Raw genomic sequence first — 25,800 nt, 5'->3', positions numbered from 1 at the left:
GGAAGCCCATTTCCGCCAGTAAAAAAAATAAAAATGAAAATAATAAAGTCTCATAATTTTGACTTTTTATCTCATTATGACTTTATAGCTCATAATTTTGACTTTTTATCTCATAATTTTGACTTTTTATCTCATAATTTCAACTTTATATCTCATAATTTTGACTTTATATCTCATAATTTCAACTTTATATCTCATAATTTTGACTCTTTATCTCATAATTTTGACTTTATATCTCATAATTTTGACTTTTTATCTCATAATTTCAACTTTATATCTCATAATTTTGACTCTTTATCTCATAATTTTGACTTTATATCTCATAATTTTGACTTTTTATCTCATAATTTTGACTCTTTATCTCATAATTTTGACTTTATATCTCATAATTTTGACTTTTTATCTCATAATTTTGACTTTTTATCTCATTATTATGACTTTTTATCTCATAATTTCGACTTTATATCTCATAATTATGACTTTATTATTTTATTTCAATTTTTATTTTTTTAACTGGCGGAAATGGGCTTCCATAGTTAAAAGGCTGTGAAAGCATGAGTTACTGCAGGGGTGGGCAACTGGCGGCCCGGGGGCCACATGCGGCACCCATCAACCCTTAACGTGGCTCTCAGGTCAATATTTACACATCAATTAATCGGGAACATGAAGAAAACATGACTAAATCTGCCATGAAATCACGAAAACCAGAAGTATGTCCATAATAATATTTGATCACTGGCATATGTTGAGTTAAATTGGAGACAAAATTGACTGTAATCGTTTTTGTATCGTACAATTTGGCCCTCTGGCAGTGAGAATTAAATTAATGTGGCCCTTACTGTGACCAAAGTTGCCCATCCCTGAGTTACTGTATCTCCCTTACTTAAGGGATTTTTAGAGGCCCAATTGGGTGGTCTAGTATTTATTTATTTTCAGGAATTTCAGGAATGAACATATTTCTCTCAGGCTATTTGAGGACGTATTCTGGGCCTACAGGTGCAACATAGTTGTGTTTGTCCAGCCATCTTCAAACATACAAAGTGATTTACATAAGCAAAGAAAGGCATTCTTAATGATATTCAAATGTACAGAATGAGTCAAGTAGGAATTAATGGGTTTGTTTACATGAAATAAGTTTGGGAAAGTATTTTGGAGGCTATATATTTTACTTTATCGTGCAGAGGCTTGTCTTAACAGGAGAAACATAAATTGCCCCTCTTTAATATGGAATTTGAGGGAAAGCTGTTAAGGTGGCTTTGTAGGAATGAGTGAGAGCTGACCATTTAGACCACTCAAGTATTTTTGGCAGGTATAAGGAAGAGGAAAAGCTGGGTATTCCTATATATTTTGTAACACTGGGTGGATATTAGGATTGTGAATACACTTGGATTGTTATTTATTTATTTTAGGTGGCACACAAACTGAGGGTATATTTGTATATAAATTGTAAATAGATGTAAGCGTTTGTTGGAATAATAAATAAACTCATAGAATAAAGTGAGAAAGGGGAAAGGTTTTATAAGTTTGACTTTTACCTGCTCCTTTTCAAAGTTATTTTTTTGGGATCAAGTGGCTTTCCTGGCAGCACATCAGATAAAACAAGCCCAGATGATGATGTTGTGTGTCTGCAGCTTGTTTTACCTGTTCATCCTGGCGTCTGTCTTTGGTTTAAGACCTACTTTCTAATCCAAAGAGTGATTATCTTGATTACAAACCTCAGGGGAAAACCATGAGCTGTGCAAACAACTCAAGCCCTTCTTGTTCTTGATTTCATGCATGGCCAACTTATTTGTATCTGCTGCTGTCTGTATCAAAGTCTCAAAGACTCATTACATCATTATGTGAGTAGAAAACAAGTCTCTGCACACACTTCAACACAAATATACACTTCTACCTGACAGTTTGAAGCAGTGTTTGTCTAATAAACAGTATGACATAAGTTTGTTCTTGTTTTATTAGCACACTCACACAGTTACATGACACTGTTTCCTTAAGCAAAATAACCACATTAGCCTAAACATCCTTTCATAAAACTCTATAGAACAGGGACTGTATTCACAAAGCTGCTAAGAACAAGAGCATTAATCTAAGATTACTATTCAAGTCACATGATCATACGTACATTTTAGATTGGCAGATACGTAGAAATGCTCTATCTCTCTTCTTGGACACTTTATTTATTCATTTTATGAATACAGACCAAGAACTATAGAGGGAACATTTTTAAAACCATCATCTAGTAAATGCATGTTTCACACATTTATGTCGTAACACAGAGGCCTACATAAACACGCGCACGCACGCACACACGCACACACGCACACACACACGCACACACACACGCGCACGCACGCACGCGCACGCACACACACACACACGCACACACACACACATGATCCAGGGTCCTTATTTTAATATGAGACTGTTCACAAGGATCCTTATTGCTGACAATAAAAACTGACCACATATCCATCACAGGTTTACTCTGACTTTGGTTTCACATTCAATATGTTTGTTTACGTATGATGTAGCTTATGAGTCTATAAAAGCACTTCATCGGGAGTCTGGACACATCTGTGACTCCCTGATACACACAGTGTATGAGATTGTGAAGATGGGAGATTCGGAAACAGAGAACTGCAGGGCTACAACGCGGAATGTTTGCAAACTACATTAGAAGTCTTTAAATGCGCTGTTTCTACGAGCACACCGACTCCGTGGGATCAGATCAGAATCCTAATGCATGGATATTGCAGTTGTTCTCCTTGTTCACCACCTCTTTTTTTCTTCTTTTTTTTTTTTAAACCTGGTTCCTATTTTTCCATATTTTGCAGACTCCATGACAAATAAAAACGAAAAATTTTCAATGCCTTAAATTGCATCATCTAGCAGACAGAGAACAGGCTCTAATGGCTGCTACAGAATCTTTTGGGGAAATGCGCAAAATCTACAAAGATCCACTTTTTTTTTTACCATAGAAAGGCTCATAATGTCTGACTACATTACAGAGAGCATCCCTACAGAGACAAACCATTATGTGACAGTATAAGAAAATACTTTTCAAGATCAAGAACAGCTGTTAAAAAGCTTTGTAAGCCACCAGACCACAGTGCTTCTAGCTTGCAGAACACGGTGGTTGCTGGTCTTCTGATGCCTTGTTTGATTAGTTTGTTTTTGTGGGACTTTGGGTTATTTAAATAGTAAACTAGGAGGTCTAACTTTCTGCCAAATAAAATGATTTGTTAGTTAACTGAGTCCGGAGGCTCTGAAGAGAGCGATATAGCGGCTGTTTCCTGTTTGAAAAAAGGCATCTTGAGCTTTGACAAAAGGTTCAACTCTGTAGGGATGCTTTCTGGGATGTTGTAAGACACATACAACAACAATCTTTGCATCTCAGTGGTAAATAAAACACTTTTTGTTGACACACTTCGATTGGGGTATGTGCCCCAAAGGAATACGTTTCAGCCATTAAGGCCTGATTCAAGGCTGCTGGCTGAAGCAATCTTCTAAAGCAGTCCAAAAAATTGTATAAACTTTTCGTCATTAACACCTCAAAATCTGTAAAAATAGGGCTTATGTTTAAAAATACTGTAATTCCACTTTAGTTACTGATATTCTATGCATTGTCTGTTTCTCCTGCTTTCCCTATCTGTTTGACCCCAGTGGGGCTAACCTGAGCTGGTCTGTGTTCACCTATGATGGCCGCGATGAGGGCCTCCGGTGCAGTCACCCCACCTCCTGGAGACACAGGGCTGCGGGGGCTGAGCGGACTGATGGTAGGAGACTGTACAGTATCGGGGGAGACCAGCCGCTCCTTCTTAGCAACAGAGCATGGCGAGCGGCTGTGGGTCTGTCCTTCTTTGCAGCGAGGGTGGAGGCTGAGGCCCTGCAGGGAGGGGAGGGGGTTGGAGGAGAGAGCTGGAACAGCGGGGCTGCGACTGCGACGGTGGCGATGGTGGTGTTTGCCGTTTTTTGGGCTAGGACTGCGGGAGCACGGAACCAGAAGGACCAGAGTGCTGTCGTCTTCTGAGCTGACATCTGAGCTGTCAGAGCGACGACTGGTGGGGCTGTGGATCGGGATCTTGATCTGTTTAGAATGAGGGATTCAAGAGAAAATTAAAATCAATGCTGTGATGAAGAGGCATCTACTACTGTATATGATTGAGCTGAAGTTAATTCAAGCTGATGGAGTTTAGGTTGAGCAATGCATCATACTTTACTGATCATATGTTACGCTGTACAATCAGAATCTGCACAGAGAGTAGAAATCAAAACATACAATTGAAGGAAATGAATATTTCCTACAGAAATGTCGTGAAATAAAAGTGTAAAGTAGCAGAAAAGTAAAGGAAGAGTAGTAACTAATTTTCAGAAATCATTTAGTCCATAGAATGTTCCAAGCTAATACAAAGTGTGTTAATGCAGTCTACTCAACAACTAGAACTAAACATTTCAATCCTTACATCTGTAATGAGAACATTTTCTTTTCTTTTTCAACATCCAAAAATCTGTCAATTATTTTTAGTTGACTCCCTTAGTTATTAATCCACTTGGAATTTCATCACTAAGGAAATTTAGATGCAATTTCCTCCACTGATAGAGTCTGAAGTTGAACAGCCTGCCTGGCGTGCTTAGAGACCTGGTCCCGTATTCACAAACACTCTGAGAATCCTCTCAGAGAGCTCCTAACTTAGATTGATGATTGAGGGGAACATTGAGTACCAGTCAGGAACAACAGTAGCGGTCTTCACTAATGTCAGAGAGAAGCCTAAGTCCAGTGTTCCAGGCACTGCAGGCGTTTACCTGCTGAAGCTGTGTTTATATTTTTAATATTCTTCGTAGTGTACTATGACGCTCCTATTTATTGTCTGTTGTGCGTAGGTCTTGTGGCCCTTTACTATGAATTCCTTGTATTTCTAATGGATAATTCTAATGTATATCATTCCTTGCTTTGTATCACATGACCTGTCAGGTGATCTTAGAGGTTTTAAATATGTAGAGGTGTGTCTCCTCAGTTGTTCATGTCTGACGAGTCTAGGGCCTGAAGCATCACATGTGGTGATCATTTCCATTAAATGGGAATTGTTGCATATTCTGGTGTGCTGACTTAGTCTTCTTTCTGTCTTTGGATATGTTTTTTTTGTCCAGCACCCAGTACTCAACTATCCGATGTGCACGCTGTTTGATATTTTTGTAAGACTTACCCTAATGTCCAAATCTCGTGAAACACTTCTGGGAGAGTGAATGTGGTTAAAGCAGCAAAGTAATGACCATGGAAGAATGAAATCTTGAACATTTACATATTAATCTAATGTTTGGATGTCCACATACTCTTTGCCATACATGTAAGTATGAATATACAATAAAAAGCAGTGAGGTGCTTTTATTACCTGAATTGATGTTGACAATCCAACGATACTGTTCATGTTGTTACTATAGTAACCCAGCATGTATTCACAGTCATCTCTCGGTAAATCCTCCTCTGAAAATGTCACCTGTTGAGGAAAGGAAATTAAATAAATGATCCCTGCTTCGCTGCCTTCACAATAAATGTGTGACTTTGAGTGTCTGCCACACCTGAGTTGTATGCTCTCCTTTGACCCATATGTATGCCTGATAGTCTTTGTGATGTCTGAATCCCACCTGTGGATAAGTAACAATGTGATGAAAAAAATTGGCACAGGGCATTCACATATGTCCCAAAGCTTTTGAGCACAACAATGACCTTGTATATTGCCACCCAGTCCCATGAGCTGCGCTGATAGGTTGATGCAACAGTGAATCTGACTGTGGCATCTGAGACTCTACTCCAGTCCTTGCTGACCTGCAGCTCCACCAGGGGTACCTCCACCTTGAACGGGAACTAGAACAGAGATTGAAGGAATTTAATTAAAAAGCAAGTTCATAGATTTGGTTGCAGCGTCTGCGGTAAGGATATGTCTCACGTGGAGAGAAAACGTCGCAGAAACAGGTTTGTGGTCACTGATGGTGAAGCCCATGTGACTTCGGTACACATGATGTGTCACTTTGGTTGCCCCGCCTAACCAGGAGGTCAAACCTCGCTGTAGTGCTGCATTGTGGGTAGGAACTGGGGAGCCAGTGCGACGGAGGCGCCAGAGGATTCGATCTGTCCAGGCTGGTTTCCTCTTTTTAGCGCTGATAGAAAAGAAGCAAAAGAGATAGGCTGTTATTACAGGCAGAGACACTTTTACTGAACTGAGTCTGATGGAGTGAGCGAGTGATGGACACTGGACTAACCTGGTGTCGTATGTGTGAGTGCCCACATCAAACTTATATGTAGGTGGGAATTTGAGTGACCCCTCTAAGAAGCCCTCCAGGATGGACTCTGTGTTTTTAGCCATGTTGAGCTGTAGAGACAAAAAGTGGGAGAAAAAGAGCTGGTGAGGGAGGGTAGTTACAGTATATTCACATCACTGGATCCTAAATGTTTATCTCTATGACAGCAGGTGTTGTTAAATCATACCAATCCTTTCAGGTGATAAATATCCAAACACCATTCATAAAATGAGGGAACAAAGTGATAAAACACAGTAAAACAAATAGTATAACAAAAGCCTTACTTCACTGTTATCAAATACCTTAAGACATTATAAAGAAGTGCAACATCCTCTACACATAGAAAAGCTAGAGAACACAAATTACAAAACTTTCACACACAAGTGTTTAGGGATCATATCTATGCATCTTTTATGACAAGTTTGAATACAGAAAAGCAGTGAGGAGAAGTCACATCTGTTGTATTTTCCAAAATGCACTTTTTTTCCCCCCCTTTTTTTTTGTACAGACGAGTGTCCAGGCTTTGTCCAGGTCCCATACCAAGATGAATTGAATTCACCCTAAGCGAAGGTAAACTAGCAATCCAGCGCCCTCTGCTGCCCATGGTTGGTGATCAAGAGAAAAAGAGGTGGTGTTAAGCCTTCCAGAAAATTCCACCTGTGTAAATAAAAAGATGCCTCACCTGATCTCGCTCCAACAGAAGAGGCAGCTTATTGCTGTCGATGGCACATTTCACCACATGGATGTCGTAGTCTTCAATACGGAAATTTAGATCACCAAACCAAAACACAACACTGGGGAAACAAACAAACAAACAAAACAAAAAATGCAAACATATCATTTTTATTTAAAAAAGGAAGATTTTTTTTTTTTTTTTTTTTTTTTTTTACAATTATTAAACCTACTTTAACAATGTTCCAGCTTCGTCAGTATATTGAGCATTAAATATAGTATGTTACTTAAAATCTCCAGACATACTAAAGATCAAATAAAAACACTTTACAGATTAATGCTGCAATATGTCCTCCTAAAATGTTCATAAGCTCATAAATAACTCATATGTTTAAATGCTGTCACCCACTCGTGGTCCAGTACACCCGTGGCCAACCCTCCTTCAAACTGCTGCTGCTGCAGGATGCTTTCAAAGTCCTCCATCCGCTGCTCCAGGTTCCTCATGTGAGCCGGCAGGTGACAGTTGAGGAAGCACACCGGGTGGCCAAACATCGTCATCCTGGCACTGACGCCACCTTTATTCCCCTGAGGAAGAAATAAAGGGTAAAGAGAGAGAATAGAGAGAGAAATGGATACAAACTCTAAAGTCAGGGGAGGACAAAGAACCAGAATATTGTACTAAAGTTAAAGTTAAAGTTCAGTTACTTCATTAAATATTACTTAGAGGTAAAATGACTGGTCCAACATTTTACTCAAGTAAAAATAAAAAGTAATTCTTGTACTTAATGTACTGACAACTATGTTCTTACTTTAATACCTGATGGGCGGGGTTGAAAATTAAAATAAAATCTCTCCTTTCTGTGCAGTGCAAAAATATCTCTTGCTATGATCCTTAGCATTTCCAAAAATATGTATAAAGTGCTCCATAGGCAAATCAGCTCTACTGAAATATAATCTTACTTCAAAGAAGGACAACAGGTACATTATTATTTCTCAGTAGAAATTAAAGTTAGGAAATTACATTTTTTCAGTCAACCTATAGACACAATGCACTTGAAGCCAAACTGGCTGCTTAAATATGGCCAAGGTTTAATTTCATTTCTTTAGGCTCACTCTCAACATTACAGGGAATTTCAGCTGAGTCAACATTCCGGTCCCAACTCATCCAAACTCCCATCTTCTGATATGTGCGCAATCAGGCGTCTACTTTTCTGCCATCTATCTGACAGTCATGATGGTGTGAAAAGCCAAATCAGGTCTTTTTTGCCCTTTTTACTTTTATTTTTGTTACTCAGTAACGGAAGCTATTTGAATTGTTTCAAAGTACAATACTTCCACCAAAATGTACGTAAGTAAAATTAAAATAACTCAACTTTGAAAAAGTACACAAAGAATGTAATCAATGACAGTAATGTATATGTAATTAATTTCATCCATCCTAAAGCACAAAAATAATAAAGTAGGATCATGTATCAACTATATCTGTGTTCAGGGACAAAGTCAGGGTGTTTTTTTGCCCTTGAGTCACAGAACCAAAAAGCCAGACAGCCTGCTGCTGCACTGACCTCAAAGAGAAGGAGACTGCACCAGCAGCCAGGGGTGATGCTGACATCAACACGCACGAGAAGGTCACACACTGACATATGCACCCGCACATGCATGTGCCTGTTTGCAAGTGGATGCACACACACACACACACACACACACACACACACACACACACACACACACACACACACACACACACACACACACACACACACACACACACACACACACACACACACACACACACACACACACACACACACACACACACACACACACACACACACACACACACACACCACAAAACTGCCCCTTCCCACTGACACAAACCCACCAGGAAATTTGCTATGTAAGTCTCAGAGCTGAATTTAGAGCAGTACTTCTCAATGCTTAACACGTACCCAGTATCCCCCGAGTCCTGTGCGTGTGCTCTGTGTCTGCACGCCTCGGAGGAATGGAAGATGGCAGAATTTAGAGAAAACCAGCAACAGCACTCCCTGCATACGCTGAGACGCCACCTAAACAGATGAGGCGAATAGAAAGTCATTATCAATAAGATAAACTAGAAAACAGAAGCACCTTCAGATTCAACCTTACTGACCAGAACGTATCCAAAAGGACTGAGTGTGTCCATGCAACGCTCACTCCACTGGTCAGAGAAAAGAACATCCTTCAGCCGCTTGTTTATCATGGAGTTGACTTCTTGGAGTCTGTGTGGTGCCAGGAAATTAGAGAAATGTAATTGAAAAGTGGGAAAAAGGCTCTTTTTTTTTTTTTAAAAGGACAGTGATGGGTAACAGAGGCAGACGGAACAGAATGATCACAGATCACTGAGTGGGCACTCCCGGCTGTCTCTCTCTGGCACTGCTGAGCCTGGGAGAAATAAATGCTTACCCGATGATGAACATGTCAACGCTGCCATCTGAAACATTTGGTCCAAACAGAGGGGTGATGTCATCTGGTGGGACAGCAGATCCGACGTTCCATGTGATGATGTACACCCTTTCAGAGGAGAGAAAGTGTGGAAATGCTGCATTAGATGTAAGTCCTATAGATACTGTAGGGTGATAGAGGATATAATCTCTGCTGTAATCCTCAGGGAAATAACTTTCATCAGTGCTGCTGTAAATAGAAAAAAGATAAGCACAATTAAGCACCTCTTTTTAGCTCCATGATGACTAAGGTGTGTGAGTGTGTTTGTGGGACTGCTAGAGGAGAGAAAGACATGGAGCAAAATGTTCTTTGAAACATAACAACCAGCAAAACAGTGACATAACAAAACCAACAGAAACAACTTATTGAGTGACAAATAAGATTTATTTTTATCACTGATTTCTATTTCTCTTTCTGTTTATATAAGAGAATTATTGTTTCATGAAGTAGCTAATCAAAAACCTGAGATATTGGGGTGGACAGATGTGCAAAAACTGGAATGACTGATGTTTTTTAGCTTGCTAATTTTGTATCAAAAGCTCGGAAAAGAAGACAAGACAGTCTGTTTGATGAGTGTTTCTCTTGCTTTCTTTTTCTGTTCCATGACAATAAATAGACCTACGATGCACTCTTATCCTGGGATGTTGAAACTCATGGTGTCATGTAAGCCCATACGGGCTGGGTATATAAATGTATGTATGACACAATAATAAAATAAAAAAGTCAAACTATAAAGAGCTACGTTAGATGTCAGACATGACCAGCCTTATTGTATTTTTTTTTTTTAAACATTACCTGTTAACATCATTGTTACCTGGTGAAAAAAATAAGCTTGTTGTGTTTATCACTTGAGTGAAAAAAAATCATAAAAAGAGTAAAGGGGGCAAACACAAAAAGATATCCAAGGCACTCTGTTCTGTTACAAAAGTGAAAAAGCCTTTATTAATATTAATACATGGCTAGAGGTAGAAGATAAAATTGTGTGGCCGACCAACGCGTTTCAGCTCAGAGTGCCTCTTCAGAGTGATTTTTTTTTTCACTCAAATGATAAACACATCAAGCCTATTTTTTCATCGTATCATTCCACCCTCCTATAAGATCACCTGTTTGCTGTTCAGCTTGATTGAGGACCCACGCAGCGCTCCTAACCATTGATGTCTTATAGTTAAATTTCTTTATTAAATTATCTATTATTAAATCAAATGTCTCCATTGTGAGATGAATAAAGGATTATTTTATTTTATCTTATTATTACCTGGCGAGACTATCATAACCCGAGAAATAAAAACGAATACACAAAAATAAAGAAAAGAAAGTGGTTGTTGTTGTTGTTGTTGTTGTTTGATGGATTACATATGTTACGCATTTGTATATTCACACCATACTGAAATCGATGGATGTATTTTAAAAGTGAGGCATTTTGGAGCCAAAAGGCTACAACATGCATGTTCACCAGTGAGCTTTATTGGAATGTGATCATATTAAGAAATGTGTCTCTGAGTGTGACACGGGGTCCGGCAAAAGTCACCTCCATCTAAATCTCTTCAGTCATACTTTCTCTTTCATTAAGACAACAGTAAGAGTATATTGTTGTTACCCATGCATGCTGCAAAGGCTTTCATGTATTCTATGATTCTTTCACATATCAACTTATCGTGTATAACTCTTCTGGTCACAAACAGCATCCACAACAATCAAGCCTCTGATGATGATACACAACAGAACAAATCGTAGACATAAAGCTGATAAGGTCATATCATTGTCAAGATTTAAAAAGTTAAATATTTCTTTTGATAATTTTAATTAAATTTGCTCCTCTTTAACTCGTCCATATATGTTTAAACTATCAAGCGCCTCAGCTGCTCTGTGACCTCGTGGTTCCACTTAGATTTTCAGTCTCCTTCAGGAACATCTGAAGGAGACTGTTAGGTTTCGTAGACCGTCACTCGGGAAAACAGCTTTTTTTCTTCAGGGGATCAAGGTGTGGGGTTATTTTACCTGCAGAGGTCAAACTGGGTCCAGGCCGGGGTCCTTTTGAAAATCAAATTGAAACGGTTCTTTAAGAGGAATCAGTCTTGTTGTCGTGTGTGATCTTGCTCTTCCTGTTTTATTTTGTTCTGTTGTATGAGAGTTTGTTATCTATGTAGTTCTGTCTTTTATTGTTGTGCTTGTTCGGTTCGGTTTTCGGTGTATCTGTTGTTGACTTCTATGCATTTTGAAGGCCTCTTTAAGGACGGGCATAGCAAGTTAGCTTAGGCTATAAATGCTTTAGTGTTTAGATTACTTATCCCTATATAAATAAACAAAAACAACTATAAAAGCAGCTGATAATAGTATGCATGTAAGAGTCCTGCTACTAAAACAGCTGTGTTGCTCTCTCAGGTTCAGAAAGCTCTTAGTGAAAATGGCAGCTTTGATTCATGTGACGCATGATTTGGCAAGCATCAGCCTTCATGCAGCCGCTGACTGCAGAACCTTCTGCAGCTGTATTAAACAAAGAAGACCACGGGGCAGCAGCGACAACAGAATCACTAAAATCTCTTCGGGAGGTTACAAACGCCAAGTAATTGATTACGTGGTTCAGTAAAGGTGTTGTCATATTTCTCACCTGAAGTCCTTGTTCTCTCCTCCGGACTTCTCCGCCTGCACTTGGCTCTGTGTGGAGCTCCCAGGTGAAGCCGCCCTCTGCTGCTGAGGGCTGAAGCCGGATTTGGGGCTGAGGTTTGAGGTGGGGCTGGGGTTAGGGGCCAGGTAAGGCTGGCTGCTGTAAGACTGCGGGCTGTGGGGACTTTGAGGACTGTGAACAGGTAAAGAGGACTCTGTCGGGGAATGCTGCAGGAAGTTAGCGTTCCGAGGTCCTGGGATACAAACTGGGATCAAATCTATTTCCCTGGAGGTGTCCGACGATGGCGTCTTAGGGGCTGGTTTAGTTCCAAGGGCAGTCGGTCTAGGGCGGCTTATGCTTGACAGTGGCACTGGACTAGACCCAGATCTTTCCTGTCCGGACTGCATTTGGTCTATCGGTTTTATGGGCACAACTGCAACCTGTAAAGGGCTCAATCCAGCCTGCTTCTTGAGCACCTCAGGCGGGCCGAATGTGAACTGTGGAGGTAAACTTGGACTGGGAGCGATCAGCGTGCAGGGGCCGGCTTGCACTTGTGGCCCACAGGGGTCCGCGCTGATTTGTCTCTGCTGCATGCTATCCATCAACCTGCAACAGGAAGAAGGAAGGTCATCCCGACAGAAGCATGAAAACAAATAAGAGTGTTTAAAAAAAAAAATCAAGACAATGCAGCCTGTAGGTAGGGAGAATAAAAATCTTCACCTTGTTTTGAACTTGCCCTCGCTAAGGTCGCAGAGCCTCAGCATCGGTCACATTATACTGACCTTTGGTGCAATAGGGTGCAACACAGAGCTCCTGCAATTACTGAGGACAATATCACGAGCATGGAACAACTAGCACAAGAACTCAGATCTTTTACTTATGTAAGTACCACAGTGTAAATAAACACGATCAAGTTAAAGTCCTGATTCCACATTTTTTTCTTTCAGAATTGTATGACATTCAATTATGTATCAATTTTTCACAAGGGCCTATTGATGATTAAATATCTCAAGCATAAATGAACTGAAATAAAACCTCTAATGCGCTCATGTGTTACACAGATGCTGACGTATTTGTGGGGTTAACTCTAATTCATATCTTTATAACACTACGTCATTTATTAGTTCGTTTTATGAATAATACAAAACTGAGGATGACACTGTCTGAAAACTATTAAAATATGTGCTCCAGCATTTGACAATTAAGAAGTAGGCCTATACAGCAACATAAAATGGAATTTAAAAAAAAATCATATAACATTTGCATATTACAGCTCTTTGACTTTTTAATTTCCCAGCAGTGTGCTAAGGAACTAACTTTGGGCCTCCTTTCCTGGATCATACCCTTGTTGCCTAGCAACGTTAATTAGCCTCTGACCCTCTTACAAAGCAAAAGAGAATACAGTTAGTGTTCATTATGGGATAGTGTCACGCTGTAAAGCACTTTACAGCTCACGATTTAACAAGCAGCTGATGAAGATGATGGAGCACATCACACAATGTCAACAGATACTGTAGGTCACGAGGAGGAATAGGGCCTCCCTCCATTTTGTTTACGTGCCCTCCCACACAGAAATTAGACACCTCATTCAATCATTCATGACATGCACATTAGGATCTCTTTCATGTCAGCACAATAGTAACCAAAAAAAAACAAAGCTCTGAAGTGAAGATGTCCAGAAAAGTCTGTATTGTATTCACTTCAAAAGTAAAGAAAGAAACTTTCAGAGCTTAAATAGCCTAACAGAGAAAAGTGCGCCCTTTTTAATTTCCCACCCAATCATTGATTTCATAGTACATGAGCCTGCACGTCTCAATGACCTCATCTACAAGGTCCAAGCCTAAAAACACACAAAAAAACACAATTTCGCATGCAAAATCAACACAAACGCACCGTAGTAGTGGCTTCTGTGTCTCACTGACCTCCCGAAAACATCTGTCTTACCTTTTGCGCGTTTTTTTAATTCCAAGGTGAACCGTAAAGGTGATCTCATAAATTCCAAAGAGGAAGAGCCTCAGCCTCCCTCTGGCTCGCACGTCAATCAAAGGCGACTGGTTTGTCACAGAGAGTCTTAAGATGGATTTGGTGGTCTGGCTTCAGAGCGACCCAGCGGAGAGCCGGCAGGTCGGATGAGCACCTCGGTACCGGGGACAGCGGACGTCTCCGTCACGGTGCAAAACCGCGCCGTCTGCAGGGCTGTCAGGACAGGAGGCGGTCACGCATAATGTGTCCGGACTCGTGCATGTTGATAATGGCACAACAGCTTATTTTACCTCCCCCTCCTTATGACTGCCTATAGCGCAGAGCAGTTTGCCACGAGCAGCCGACTACTTTATTGTCAGCAGCATCCCGGCTGCACCTCCTGCACACCGGCCGTACACACACCCATCACGCGCGCGCTCTCAGTGCACCTTTCTCTTTCTCCCTCTTTGCACTCTGGGTAAAAAAAAAAAAAAAAAAAAAAACCCATAAACACATGGTCACCTGAGGGGCGGGTTTAGTCGGAGAGGCAAAGCATTTCATCTGCTGCCGGAGTGCAGCAAGGCAGAAATAATTGAGCATCTGTCCAATCGGTGACGTATTAATGTGGCACTAGTGCGTCATGATGGGTGCAACTGATCAGCATCCTATTAATTACAGTTCAATCTGACAAAAGTGATAACTGCTCCCACTGGAGCTCTTCAGCAGGCCGGGGCTGGAAACACTATCACCCCATAAAGCAAGCATTAAAGTAAACCAGCAATTCAAACTAATTTGAGGTCCGTAGAATATAGACAATTCATTTTTTTGTGTCAATATTTTTTTTTTCATTTGAATGTAAATATATACTAATATAATCACTTAAATCGTCCATACATTGGTGTTTTATCATTGCATGACCATCTATTGTCCCTTTCACATATCCTTTTCGTCTTTTCTGTCACCTCATTTTACCAGACAAACACATTCTTTCTTTTATCATCGTTGTTTAAAGTAGAGGCTTTTTGTTCTATATGCAAAAGAGCATGGAAGCACGCTCTATAGAAAATCTGGAAATAATATAGTTATTAAAGGCATTCTCAGTGACACAGGGGTATTATTGCACCTCAATATGCTGGGGACCTGAAAAGTTCATGTGAAGCTCCCAAAATACCTGATACAACAGAAATCGACTCCATTTATAGTGAAGTCTAGTTTGAAATAAAACATGAAAAGTCAACAGTACTAAAAAAAACACTTTAGTTCTCGAGTGATCAGAGCAGTTTGACTTACTTAGAGAACAGCAGCATTCATGCTAGTTGTGTATAACTGTGTCTTTAATATTTACACTCTCAGGCTCTCAACAGCAACATCATAAAATGTGTTCCCAGCTTGTCTATGGCCCTGACTGGGATTAATGCAGATGTGTAATCTCAGAGGAATGTACTGATCCTAAGCGCCAGCTGTCCACACGAACATCCAGAAGTCCCTGCTAACACACAGATACTGCACACTAGGCACTGTGCATTTATATTTATGATGCAGCAGCCAACACATTAAACAAGAATCTGTTGAAAAAGGTGCATTAGATTATATTTTTGTCCTTAACCCATGATTATATGTGTGTGTGTATAAATTGCACAGATTTTAAAAAGCTTTTTAGAGTTTATGGTCTCTTTTTGGTTTTGACCAGGCCTTTCTCCACCAGGGAGCGGTAGAACTCCTGGATGTACGTGTACACACACTTCCAGTCGGGCTCTTTCATCCGGACTAAGTCGTCAGCGTCCAGCAGAGGGGGGCAGCCGGCCAGCCTCCTGCATACAGAGAGCGAGTGTCACTGACAAATGACTAGAGACAAACAGTGACACAGGACTGTAAAGTCACTTTGTGCTTATCTGCAGTGCACCTCTGGAGCTTGCTTCAAAGAGACATATCTACTTTTTCATGTAAGGAAAGAGAGCTCACTCTGCAGTGCTGAAAGCCAGCAGGAAGTTTTCCCTGGGCTTGTTAGGGTTGAGGATGGAGTACTCGAACGCATCAGGAAAGAACCGGTGAACCAGGGCACAGAAGGCTATGCCATCTTTCCAACTGGAAGAGAAGTTCTGGATGTTCACTCCCTGTTTTACAGCAGAAAGGAAATCACTTTAAGAGAAATGGTGGCTGATAATGAGACATACGAGGCAGAGCTATGTATAGCACCCCAGGGCAATAATTCACAGGCAAACAGAGTCAGGGCTTATTTACCTCATAAGGCTCTGTTTTGGCCCTGCACCAGTCAAGAAGCATCTGTTTGACATTCTTAGCATTGGGTGCTGCAGCAGGAGGACATTTCTGGGCTGAGGCTACAGCGGGACTGGCCTGACTGTGGATAAGACACAAAGATTAAAGAAATGTAGAAAAGATAGAAAAAGTAGACAGAAAGTTTGGTTTGCTCATCTTCTTACATAGCCGAGGCCTACTGTCACAAGAAGGGTTTTTTTTTCTTTTAAGATTGAAAAGATTACTATTTTTTTTTTTTACATGGCATTCTGCCGCCCATTGTAAATTCATTCACACTGATCAGACCTGTTTCTTCACTGTCACAGACAGGGCCTTACAGTGTCTTCACTTAATGAGGGTCCCTTTTCAATCAGAATTTCTGTTGTTAATCAGGATTTACCTCACATACTCCCATGTAACATGTCGTGTTGCAGAAAGAAGATAACTATACGAGCATGTCTGGGATTAAATGATTGCTTCACCTGCGTTAACTAGTTTTTGATAATCCTATGTATAGTTATGAAACATGGAAATGCAAAAATAACCATAAGGTTAACTCACCCAGTTGTTGTTCTGTTAGAAGAAGTGGAGAATGTTGGAGAGGGCTGGCTTGACAGCTCTTTGAAAAAATTAAGACAAATTAAAAGTTTGTGAGTAAATCTTGAAAATATGACTGTTTTTCCAAAACTTACTGTTTGTTGGTGGCTGCTGGTTCATGGACGCTCTGCCTACACTAACTGCTCCTCCTGCTGTCCCGCCTTTGCTCAGGCCCTGTTGTTTCAAGTCCTGCTGCCTAGACCCTCGCTCCTGCTCCCGTTTATCTGATTAGAGACGGTGGGTAAGGATTTAGAAGAAAGGCAAAGCATCAGGGAAATGATGGAAGTTTTATGATGGCGTTCTTTTGCACGGGAGCAAGTGTCAGATTTTACCTCTCTTTTTCTTGAGCAAGTCCCTCAAAGCAGCGCGGATCGTTCGCCTCTGTTCAAAATCTGCTGCGTTGTCCAACTAAAAATAACAGTAGTCTTAAGAAGAGATCTGATAGAGATCATTCAATCTAATTTTGAAAAGCTTTCTCCCCGTGTATGAAAAAAATTCAAAGAGAAGCCTCTTAGCATTATCTTCTATTAGATTATTATTATCTATTAGGACCACAGAATTTTTTAACATTTCAGTATTGAGACAAACTTCACCAACAGCATGATCTAAAGGCAAATAGCCTTTCATATTAAACGTTTAAGACGCTCTGTAATAATCCACTTCCTTCCATGAACTGATAATACCGTTTGCATCACATCTGTATGTTCTTGATGGTAAAATAAATAAAAAATCACTAGTTTACCATCTTATTAAGAACCTCTTCATCCTCAATAGTCGCTAGGTCTTCGCTGGTTAACGCTGCTGATCCACTTTCCGTTTTTGGCTCCATGTCTGAGAAGTAAATATGCTTGAATGTCCCAAAAACAAAGCACTGGTGATATATCCTGCATGTAAATATGTATATACATTTCTTGAGAATATTTGATCAGAAGAGTCCAGAAAAACACCAAATCATCCAGGAAACTAAATTACCTTTACCTCTCACATGTGTGTTCGTGCAACGCCATACTATGATCACAAACTTTATGGATTGAAAACACTTGAAACATGATTAATTTCTTCACACATACCAAACAGATGAGAGATTTGTCTTGATTGTAAGTGCCATGCAGCATAACATTTCATTGCAGTATGTCAAATATAAACAGTTGTCACATAAACTGAGCTGCAGTGTAAAGAACTGTTTGTGTTACGAAAGTACCTCTCAGTGTATCTCAGCAACTGAGCAGAGAAGGGGCAAAAGCACGTACAAATATAGTAATGCAGTGGAACAAGACCATTACTAAAAGAATCTGATAACAGTGTAAAACTATGCGCTCAGACACAGCGAATAAAAGAGTCGCAGTAAAGCCTGAGGGAAGAATAGAGTTAAATGGGAAAAAATAAAGACTGAGTTTTTTTTTAGTATGGAGGCCAGTGAGGTGTGGTACAACTCACCTGTCTGCTGGAAGCCAATTTGTTGTGATGCTCGTGGCAGTTTTTCTGTCTTTTTGGAAGTTTTCTCCCTCTCCTCCACAATCCTCCTTTAGAGTTCACTGGAGAGCTGTAAGAGCTCAGTGTCGCTATCACACCTCACACTGCAGCGCTCCATAAGGATACATGTTTGGAGAGCGAGTGGAGGTTGCTTACATGAACCTCCCAAGATGGGAAAGAGGAGGGCGAGGTGGGAGAGGTCTCTGTCACCCTCGGCCCAGAATCTCTCCTCCTCTTGTCATTGCATGTCTGATGACGTCACGTGAAACTTTTAGGCGCGTTCCATCAGCTGAACTTCATTTTCACTTCATTTGGTGAGAGCTGCAGACAAAACTTCTGCGTGGCAAACAAAGGGTTAATAAGTGCAAAAAAAAAAAAAAAAAAAAAAAAGTATCTGCAGGCACTGCCTTTTCAGGCAAAGGGCTGCCTGGTGGTTCCCTGTTTACAGAAGAAAGACAGAGGAGACAAAGAACACACACACACACACACAGATTAAGACAACTATATTAGAAAAAAGGATTTTCCAATTTCAGTAGTGATTATTTAGCAAATAAAGAAGTTAAGGAAAATTTGTGGCGTGGGCTAATAAATCAGAAAGCAGACAAATAGCTCCACCGAGTGGTAAACACTTACAACTGCTTCAAGATAAGCTCATAATGTATGACATGAAGGCTGAATGGGCGGTTGATAAAACAGAAACTTTGACAGCGGAGAACACTTAAAGGAGGTCTGAACTTTAATTAAATGAAGAAGTAGTTACATTGAGAGTTAATAATGTAGGCAACAACTCAGTAATGAAGTGGTTTGTTGGTTTTTATTGTTTATGTAGCAGTTGTTTTTTTTTTTTTATTTGAGCAGTTGCAGTTCATGTGTATATGAATCATCCTTTTCTTTCCCCTTAAACAAAGTCACTGTAGCTGCTGACTGTTGGCATTCAAATTATAATCCAAAACATTTGACAAAATGCTGGATCAAATCACTCCTGTCTTCAGTATATCCAAATAAGGCATGAGGCAAACATTTCATTCTTAACCCAGTTTAAACCATATATGACTACAAAACGATAAATATAATAAAATAAACTATTTACATCCCACTAGCTTTGCAAACAATCAAAACCAGTATTTACACAGGAACCATAGGCTTTGTGGGTGGCGTTTTCAGCTCATCAGACCAACAGTTCAGCCCAACAACCATAATCTGCAGCCAAACATGCAAACTGAGAATATGAAATCACGTGTTTAAAAATGATCAAATGATAGCTCGTGACTCACCATGATAATGTCCATCATTCAGGTGCAGCAGTGTTATGTGGACATGAAAAAACAACTGTATGAACTCAGACCTATGGTAAATAATCCCTAAACATGAGTATAACAAGTCTTTTTGAAAGCTGAGGTACCCAGAAATGAAAAACCAGTCCAAATGATGTGTGATACAGTACAATTGTTAAGTAAGGATGGCTGAAAAACCATTTATCATTAAAAATATTAAACCAACACGGCAATTTATCAAACTGCAAATAAATCTGTTTTTAATCCATTTTAACAATAACTTAGCTGACCCCTGATTTAAGAAAAATATCAGGATTCATATGATATGCTGCAGGGAAGAATCTAAGATTATGAGTTATGGCACCCTGGAAATATGAATTTAGTGATTCATTAAGTGAAATCTTTCAGATTATGCCGGTAATTATTTTTATGGCAATACTATTATTCATGTCATCATGTGGAAGGTGTCTGATGTATGGCTTTGTTGTCTTGTGAGAACTCAAAAATGGACAAGAGCACATAATTTTTGCCACTGACACACTAGACTAAAAAAAAGCTTTCAAAGTAAACATTTTGCATACCATACATGTAGGCGGGAGTGTACAGCCGCTTACAGACATCCCGGCTTATTCAAAATGCTTTCAGTTGTAACGGCATGCAGTCTTCTGCTTATAAACCCGACTCTTTCTGAAGAGAGTGGACAGGGGAAACCAACCTACATAACACTTATGCAGGTTCAAGACACTTGACGCTAAATCCACAGCATTACAAAGCCAGTGATTATGTCCATCCAAAAATAAATATTTTTTTTACCAAATAAATATTAAAAGGGGAAAAAAATGTATTTGTCATGTAATAAAATCACATCAATAAAATGCTTTCTAAATACTGACAGAAACACATACTGTAACACTGCCCAGCAGAAGTCAGGTGCTCCAGGTAAACAACTTTTAGAAAGTGTCACCTGCACACTCACACACAAAAGTGACAGATGACATTGTTGAGGATTTAAGAAGCTCAATCTTAATTTCCCCGTCTCTTCAACGGGAAAAGGACAGCTAAAGTTGAGTGTCACTCCTTAGAGAACTTGTGAACCTAATTATGAAGGAAAGCTGCAGTGAGTGCACTGTTGTGAAGGATGGAAATAATTGGACTAATTCTACAGAGACCGTCTTATCAAGCTGCTATGAGAACAAAAATCTAGGCCCTTAAGTGGGAAGCCACACTGAGGTTCATAAGGGGGGACAAAACACTGAGCTTAGACCTCTTATTAAAAATGTGCTTCAGTAGAGGAAAGAGGCGTCTCATTGCACAGAAATGTTGGCTTTGTCCATCCTTGTAACTTTAACTAACATCCTGCTTCACATAGCAAAAATAAGCTGCCAAACACCCTGTCCCTTACCATGACAGGGCCGAGTCAGTATTAGGTAACAGTACCATCAATATATATTGTTTTTAAATAGAAAGTGTGCCCATTCAAATATGAAGCTCCCTGCGGTCTAAAATATCCACAACAGCCACCCAAACAGCGATAAGAGCCCTCTGTAAATGAGAACATTTTCACAGTGGAGTAGTATGAGTGTCAGTGTGAATACCTCATGAGGTACCAAACAGTTAAGTGTGCTCACGCATGCATATATCGCTAAAGGATGTTGTATGACGGATTTACAGATGAAGGAGAGAATTTAACCGTCACTGTGACAAGTAAAGGCAACCTTTTTCTCTCTGCAGACTCCATTTCTGTTTGACCACAGGAAAATCAAATGGCACAGCAAGGAGTTTGAAAAAAAAAAAAAAAAAAAAAAGTCTTTCAGTTTATCAGTGATAGTGACAGTTCTGTCTACTTCTCCAATCTGCTTGAAAAAAACACTTTCCCATTTTAACCTTCACCATTTTATTCTCTCCTTCATCCCTTCAGTTCAGTCTATCTTGTGTTCCTGTTTCCTTTCCGTTCTGTGCTGATGATATTTGGGTTCAGACGTACAACCTTTGCCAAATTCATCTCCGCTTGCAGTATGAAAATCCACATTTCCAGACTCTCTAGCTTTGGCCTTGCGAGCGTCCAGGAAGCTCACGATAAACTCTGAGTTCTGATAGATAAGCATGCCAGACAGAGTCAGCACCGCGCCGGCACAGCTGAGGGCAGACAACTCGCTGCCGAAGAGCAGCTGAGACAACAGCAGGTTTCCCACCACGCTCAGGTTGCCGAGGATGTGCAGAGTGACTGCAGAGGTGAGTGTGATGACGCAGCAGCTGGCCAGGTTGTACATGACTGAGCCCAGGCAGCTGAGCAGGATAAACACCCAGAGGTGGCGGTCGTAATGCAGCGGCGACTCCAGCAAAGCCCAGTTCTCTAGAGCCAGAGCCGCCACGGCCAAGATACAGAAGCTAGGAATGGACATCAGGTAGAGCAGGAACACAGAGTTTATTTTCTCCTCCTGAAGTAAGATGCCTGAGTAAACAGAGAAATACATACAGTGGTTACAAACATGAGAGTTCCCTAAGCAAGTATGTTAACTGTCATTGTTTAAACCGCAACATTGAGAGGGAATGAAAATAGTTCATCAAAACTGAACACAACAAATGCTCTTTTCATTAAGTTAAACGCCTGAGTAAAGCCTGAGAGATGTTAACAGAACTCACTTTTCTTACACCAAATGTCTGACCTAAAGGTGATATAACTCATCTGATTCAGCAACTAAAAGACCTGCTTCTTAATTTTATTATTATGAGAAAATGCAGCATTTCAGCAGATTGCTAAGATGACAGAAGATACGTTTGTTTTCTAATCAAAATAACTATGACAGACTGCCAGTTAACAGGAAAATGGAAGAAAGTCATGCAAAACCCTTGTTTGGAAGTACCTGTTATATCCCTGTGCCTGGACATGTGACAAGAAGAACACGCATAAAACATCATGATGTTCTTTTTTGTAAGAGCACCGCACAAACAAACACTGTGCTATCTGTAAATACTGCACAGTGTTGATAGCCATAGAGCAACACACCTGTGAGAGTTCTTTATCACCCTCGTCAGAGAAAAGTAAACTTATGAGGGGAACTGTCATAACACAAAGGATGCAAATAACTCGCTTAAGCTAGAGACCGCATTGTCTAGCAAGTTTTGGACCTCAGTTTAAGAATTGTGAAAGTAGAAGTAAAATGCAGCAGCTTAGGTCTGATGAACATGAACACATAGAGTCATGTGCTGTTTGTCCCTGTGCTGCTATGCAGGAGCGTTTGGTGCTTTAAACTGATGACCCTATAGTCACAAGCTTGCCTCTGTAACCGTGACGTGTCCCTCTGCTCCTTCAGGTACTAAGAATGTAGCGGTACATTTTTCTGAGGAAACTGAAGACCTGCTTTAGTGTTACGCAAGACAAAAGGCCTCTATATATTTTTAGAAGCTCATTACTTTTTTTTCCTTTGACAGCTACTATGTTGTTGAGACTAATGACGTTAAAGAGCCTAATCCCATGCACACAGGAACCAACCAACTACTTAACTTCATCCTTGAGAGCACAGAACATTAGATAAAGGGGTACATTGGATACATGTTATGACATACACATTAACTTCACTAATGTTATTTCTAATTCTAAAAACTGTTGCAGTAAAAGTCATCATCCTTGTCCCTCTTTTTTTTTTGTTATTTCTAAACTGTTCAGAGATCAGCATGACCATGTGTGGGAACCCTGCACACTGTAACTCAAACACAGGTTTTTGTTTATGATATGTTACCTAGGAAACAGCTAAATGTGCCACACACTGTGCGAGTGTGTCACTAGACCGAGGGGTGAATCACTAAAATGTTCCGGGACTGTAGACTGCTGTGATGTCTCAGGATGAAACTGAAACAACACCTCACACACACACACACACACACAAGTCTTCAGTATAACAAACAAGCAACTAACAGGATAGTTAACACTCGTGTGACACAGGAAAAGTCTTACTTACTTTGCTGAATGGACTTGACGCCTCTCAACATAGTTGCCGCAAACACAAAGAAGCAGCCGGTTTGATCATACTGGACCTCTCCCATTATGCTGAAGGAGGCTCCCAGGCAGATGGGCATCATGGCTGTGTACTTGATAATGTGATGCTGCTTGCCCAGGATCAGCGTGGAGATGGCCAGAGTAAAGAGTGGGGTGGTTGTGTAGATCATTTGTGCAAATGAAAGCTGGACATAGTTCAGACCCATGTTCCCAAATGCGATACTGGCGCAAAATGTCAGACTCAACAGGAACACCTTACACTTTGCGCTGGGGGTTAGCTCCTGCTCTCCGGCCCCTCTGTGTCGGATCACCTGCAGTTTTATCAGCCCATAATCCACCACTATGGCCGTCAGCATGTGCAGCGCTGAAAGCAGAAGAGGGTACCTGAAGTTGTAAACGGCAAATATCCATTTGTTCAGGCTGGAGATGGTGGTTCCTGTCACAAGCCAAACAACAACAGCTGACAGCAGATGGAGCATCTCCGCGGGTGGCCTCCTCCTGCTGCTGCTGCCTCTGTCCTGCAGGGTCGCCTCGCCTTTAGAGAGGCCATCGGCGCTGATCATGTTCGTATCATTGTCCTCTCTGAAAGAAAAAACACATGTTGAGACCGCGCCTCTCGTCTCCAATCGCAAAGCATGATTAAACCAACAAAGTTTTGGTAACAAATAACCCGCGACACACAACTATTCCGTCTCCTCTGTGGTGTTGGCGTCTCTTTGTTTTTCGGATAACCCGTAATTTTTTTTTTTTTTTTTTTTTTAGCACCGCCTCCAAACACGTGTTTCTATTTTGCATGACGGGCTGGTTGTGTAACTTATCCTGCGCAGGCAAAATGACATATGCTGGACTGGGCGGACAGGAGGGCTGCAAAACAGTATGCTGAAGGGATTGGTTACGATCCTTAATGGTGACGATGCACCAAAAAAAAAAAAAAAAAAACCCTCACAGTGAAACTTCTGTAACTGAACCGGTTAACTATCATACAGCGCATGTTGTTTTTTTTTCCACGATGGCTTAAAATAGCAGCTTACTTCACGCCTGGGAGGATCTTGTGATTCCCCTTTCCAGACACCGGGGATCATAAGAAAACCATAACAACCATGACAACTCATACTGTGTTATTTAAAAACAACAAAACACCGCGGTTACCGTTTCATTCGTTAAAGTTTGTCATCCCCGCTGAGCAGCACATTAAACCCCGCTCAAATCAGAGGACATCAGTGGCCCTTTGTCTGCCAAAAAATACAAGGTTACGGTGTGTAAAACTAGCTGACCTCTCCTGTGGACTGAGCTGACACCTGTCACCTCTCACCGAGGCGTCTCTCTCTCTCTCTCTCTCTCTGTGCTGTTATGCTAACGTTAGCAAGTACGGAGAGTCGCTTAACCTTTCGGTTGTTACCTACAAAAACAAACATTAGCCTGACTTCCGCTCACCTCCGTTGATGTAGTGAACGTCAGGTAGCACTACACCACAAACCCGACCGGTGACATGGTCCTGTAATGAGATTTTTTACCTTATTCTTCGACGTGTACAGTGACAGCATCCCCTCCGTCAGTCAGTCACCGTGCAGCCGAAACCGAGGGTGGAGAAGGCGCGTCGGTTTATTTAAAGGGCAATGCTCCTGATTTAGTATTTACAGTCTATTGGTGCAATATGTGTGTAACTTGGTAACTTGTCGCTTCTGTGCAGGTCCTGGGGTGAAGGCATATAGGGTGCAGGACCAGAGGCTGACATGGCCCTGAGCCCAATATCGACATTTTTAAACGCAGTCTTAAAACTAATTTATTCAGTCTGGCTTTATATCAATTCTCTTTTTTATCCTACTACAATTTTAAATATTTTCCTCTTATGTATTTATTTTAATATCTTGTTGCTTTTATGTGTCGTATTTTATTTTTATATATATATATTTTTAATTCTTATTGGTGTGCATTAGTCTCTCAATGATTTTATCAATGATTTTATGAGAGATTTTTAAACGCAGTCTTAAAACTCATTTATTCAGTTCATTATTATTGTTATTATTATTATTAATAATTTATTATTATAGTGCTTTATATCAATTCTCTTTTTTATCCTACTACAATTTTAAATATTTTCCTCTTATGTATTTATTTTAATATCTTGTTGCTTTTATGTGTCGTATTTTATTGTATTTTATTTTTATACATATTTTTTTAAAATT

At 40.4% G+C, this 25,800-nt stretch overlaps 3 protein-coding genes across 4 annotated transcripts; all 3 read right to left on the bottom strand.

The window, feature by feature from the left end:
• Positions 1-1,936: 1,936 nt before the first annotated feature.
• LOC132992341 (inositol polyphosphate 5-phosphatase K) lies at positions 1,937-14,304 on the bottom strand. The gene is made up of 13 exons (XM_061061585.1): positions 12,776-14,304; positions 12,059-12,661; positions 9,412-9,519; positions 9,119-9,227; positions 8,919-9,035; positions 7,379-7,554; positions 6,980-7,091; positions 6,259-6,368; positions 5,946-6,156; positions 5,726-5,863; positions 5,578-5,643; positions 5,391-5,495; positions 1,937-4,087 (listed from the first exon to the last, which is right to left on the bottom strand). Exons 1-13 carry the CDS (start codon positions 12,817-12,819, stop codon positions 3,617-3,619), a joined length of 2,370 nt encoding a protein of 789 aa, XP_060917568.1. The 5' UTR covers positions 12,820-14,304; the 3' UTR covers positions 1,937-3,616.
• Positions 14,305-15,260: 956 nt separating this feature from the next.
• Positions 15,261-18,585, bottom strand: smtna (smoothelin a). Its single transcript, XM_061060833.1, has 8 exons — positions 18,308-18,585; positions 17,613-17,701; positions 17,203-17,278; positions 16,966-17,094; positions 16,835-16,892; positions 16,259-16,376; positions 15,980-16,131; positions 15,261-15,828 (listed from the first exon to the last, which is right to left on the bottom strand). The coding sequence occupies exons 2-8, from the start codon at positions 17,697-17,699 to the stop codon at positions 15,681-15,683; spliced, it is 768 nt and encodes a 255-aa protein (XP_060916816.1). The 5' UTR covers positions 17,700-17,701; positions 18,308-18,585; the 3' UTR covers positions 15,261-15,680.
• Positions 18,586-19,056: 471 nt separating this feature from the next.
• slc35e4 (solute carrier family 35 member E4) lies at positions 19,057-25,253 on the bottom strand. 2 transcript variants are annotated; one of them, XM_061060832.1, is made up of 3 exons: positions 25,129-25,253; positions 23,577-24,196; positions 19,057-22,069 (listed from the first exon to the last, which is right to left on the bottom strand). In XM_061060832.1, the coding sequence occupies exons 2-3, from the start codon at positions 24,175-24,177 to the stop codon at positions 21,537-21,539; spliced, it is 1,134 nt and encodes a 377-aa protein (XP_060916815.1). In that variant the 5' UTR covers positions 24,178-24,196; positions 25,129-25,253; the 3' UTR covers positions 19,057-21,536. The 2 variants fall into 2 exon arrangements, with proteins under 2 accessions (XP_060916815.1, XP_060916814.1); XM_061060831.1 differs by having other exon boundaries at positions 25,049-25,157.
• Positions 25,254-25,800: the final 547 nt, after the last annotated feature.

Source organism: Labrus mixtus, chromosome 17 (genome assembly GCF_963584025.1).
Source record: "Labrus mixtus chromosome 17, fLabMix1.1, whole genome shotgun sequence".
Lineage (NCBI taxonomy): Eukaryota > Metazoa > Chordata > Actinopteri > Labriformes > Labridae > Labrus > Labrus mixtus.
Note: the sequence above shows the minus strand (reverse complement) of the source record. Positions and strands in the feature narration are given on the sequence as shown.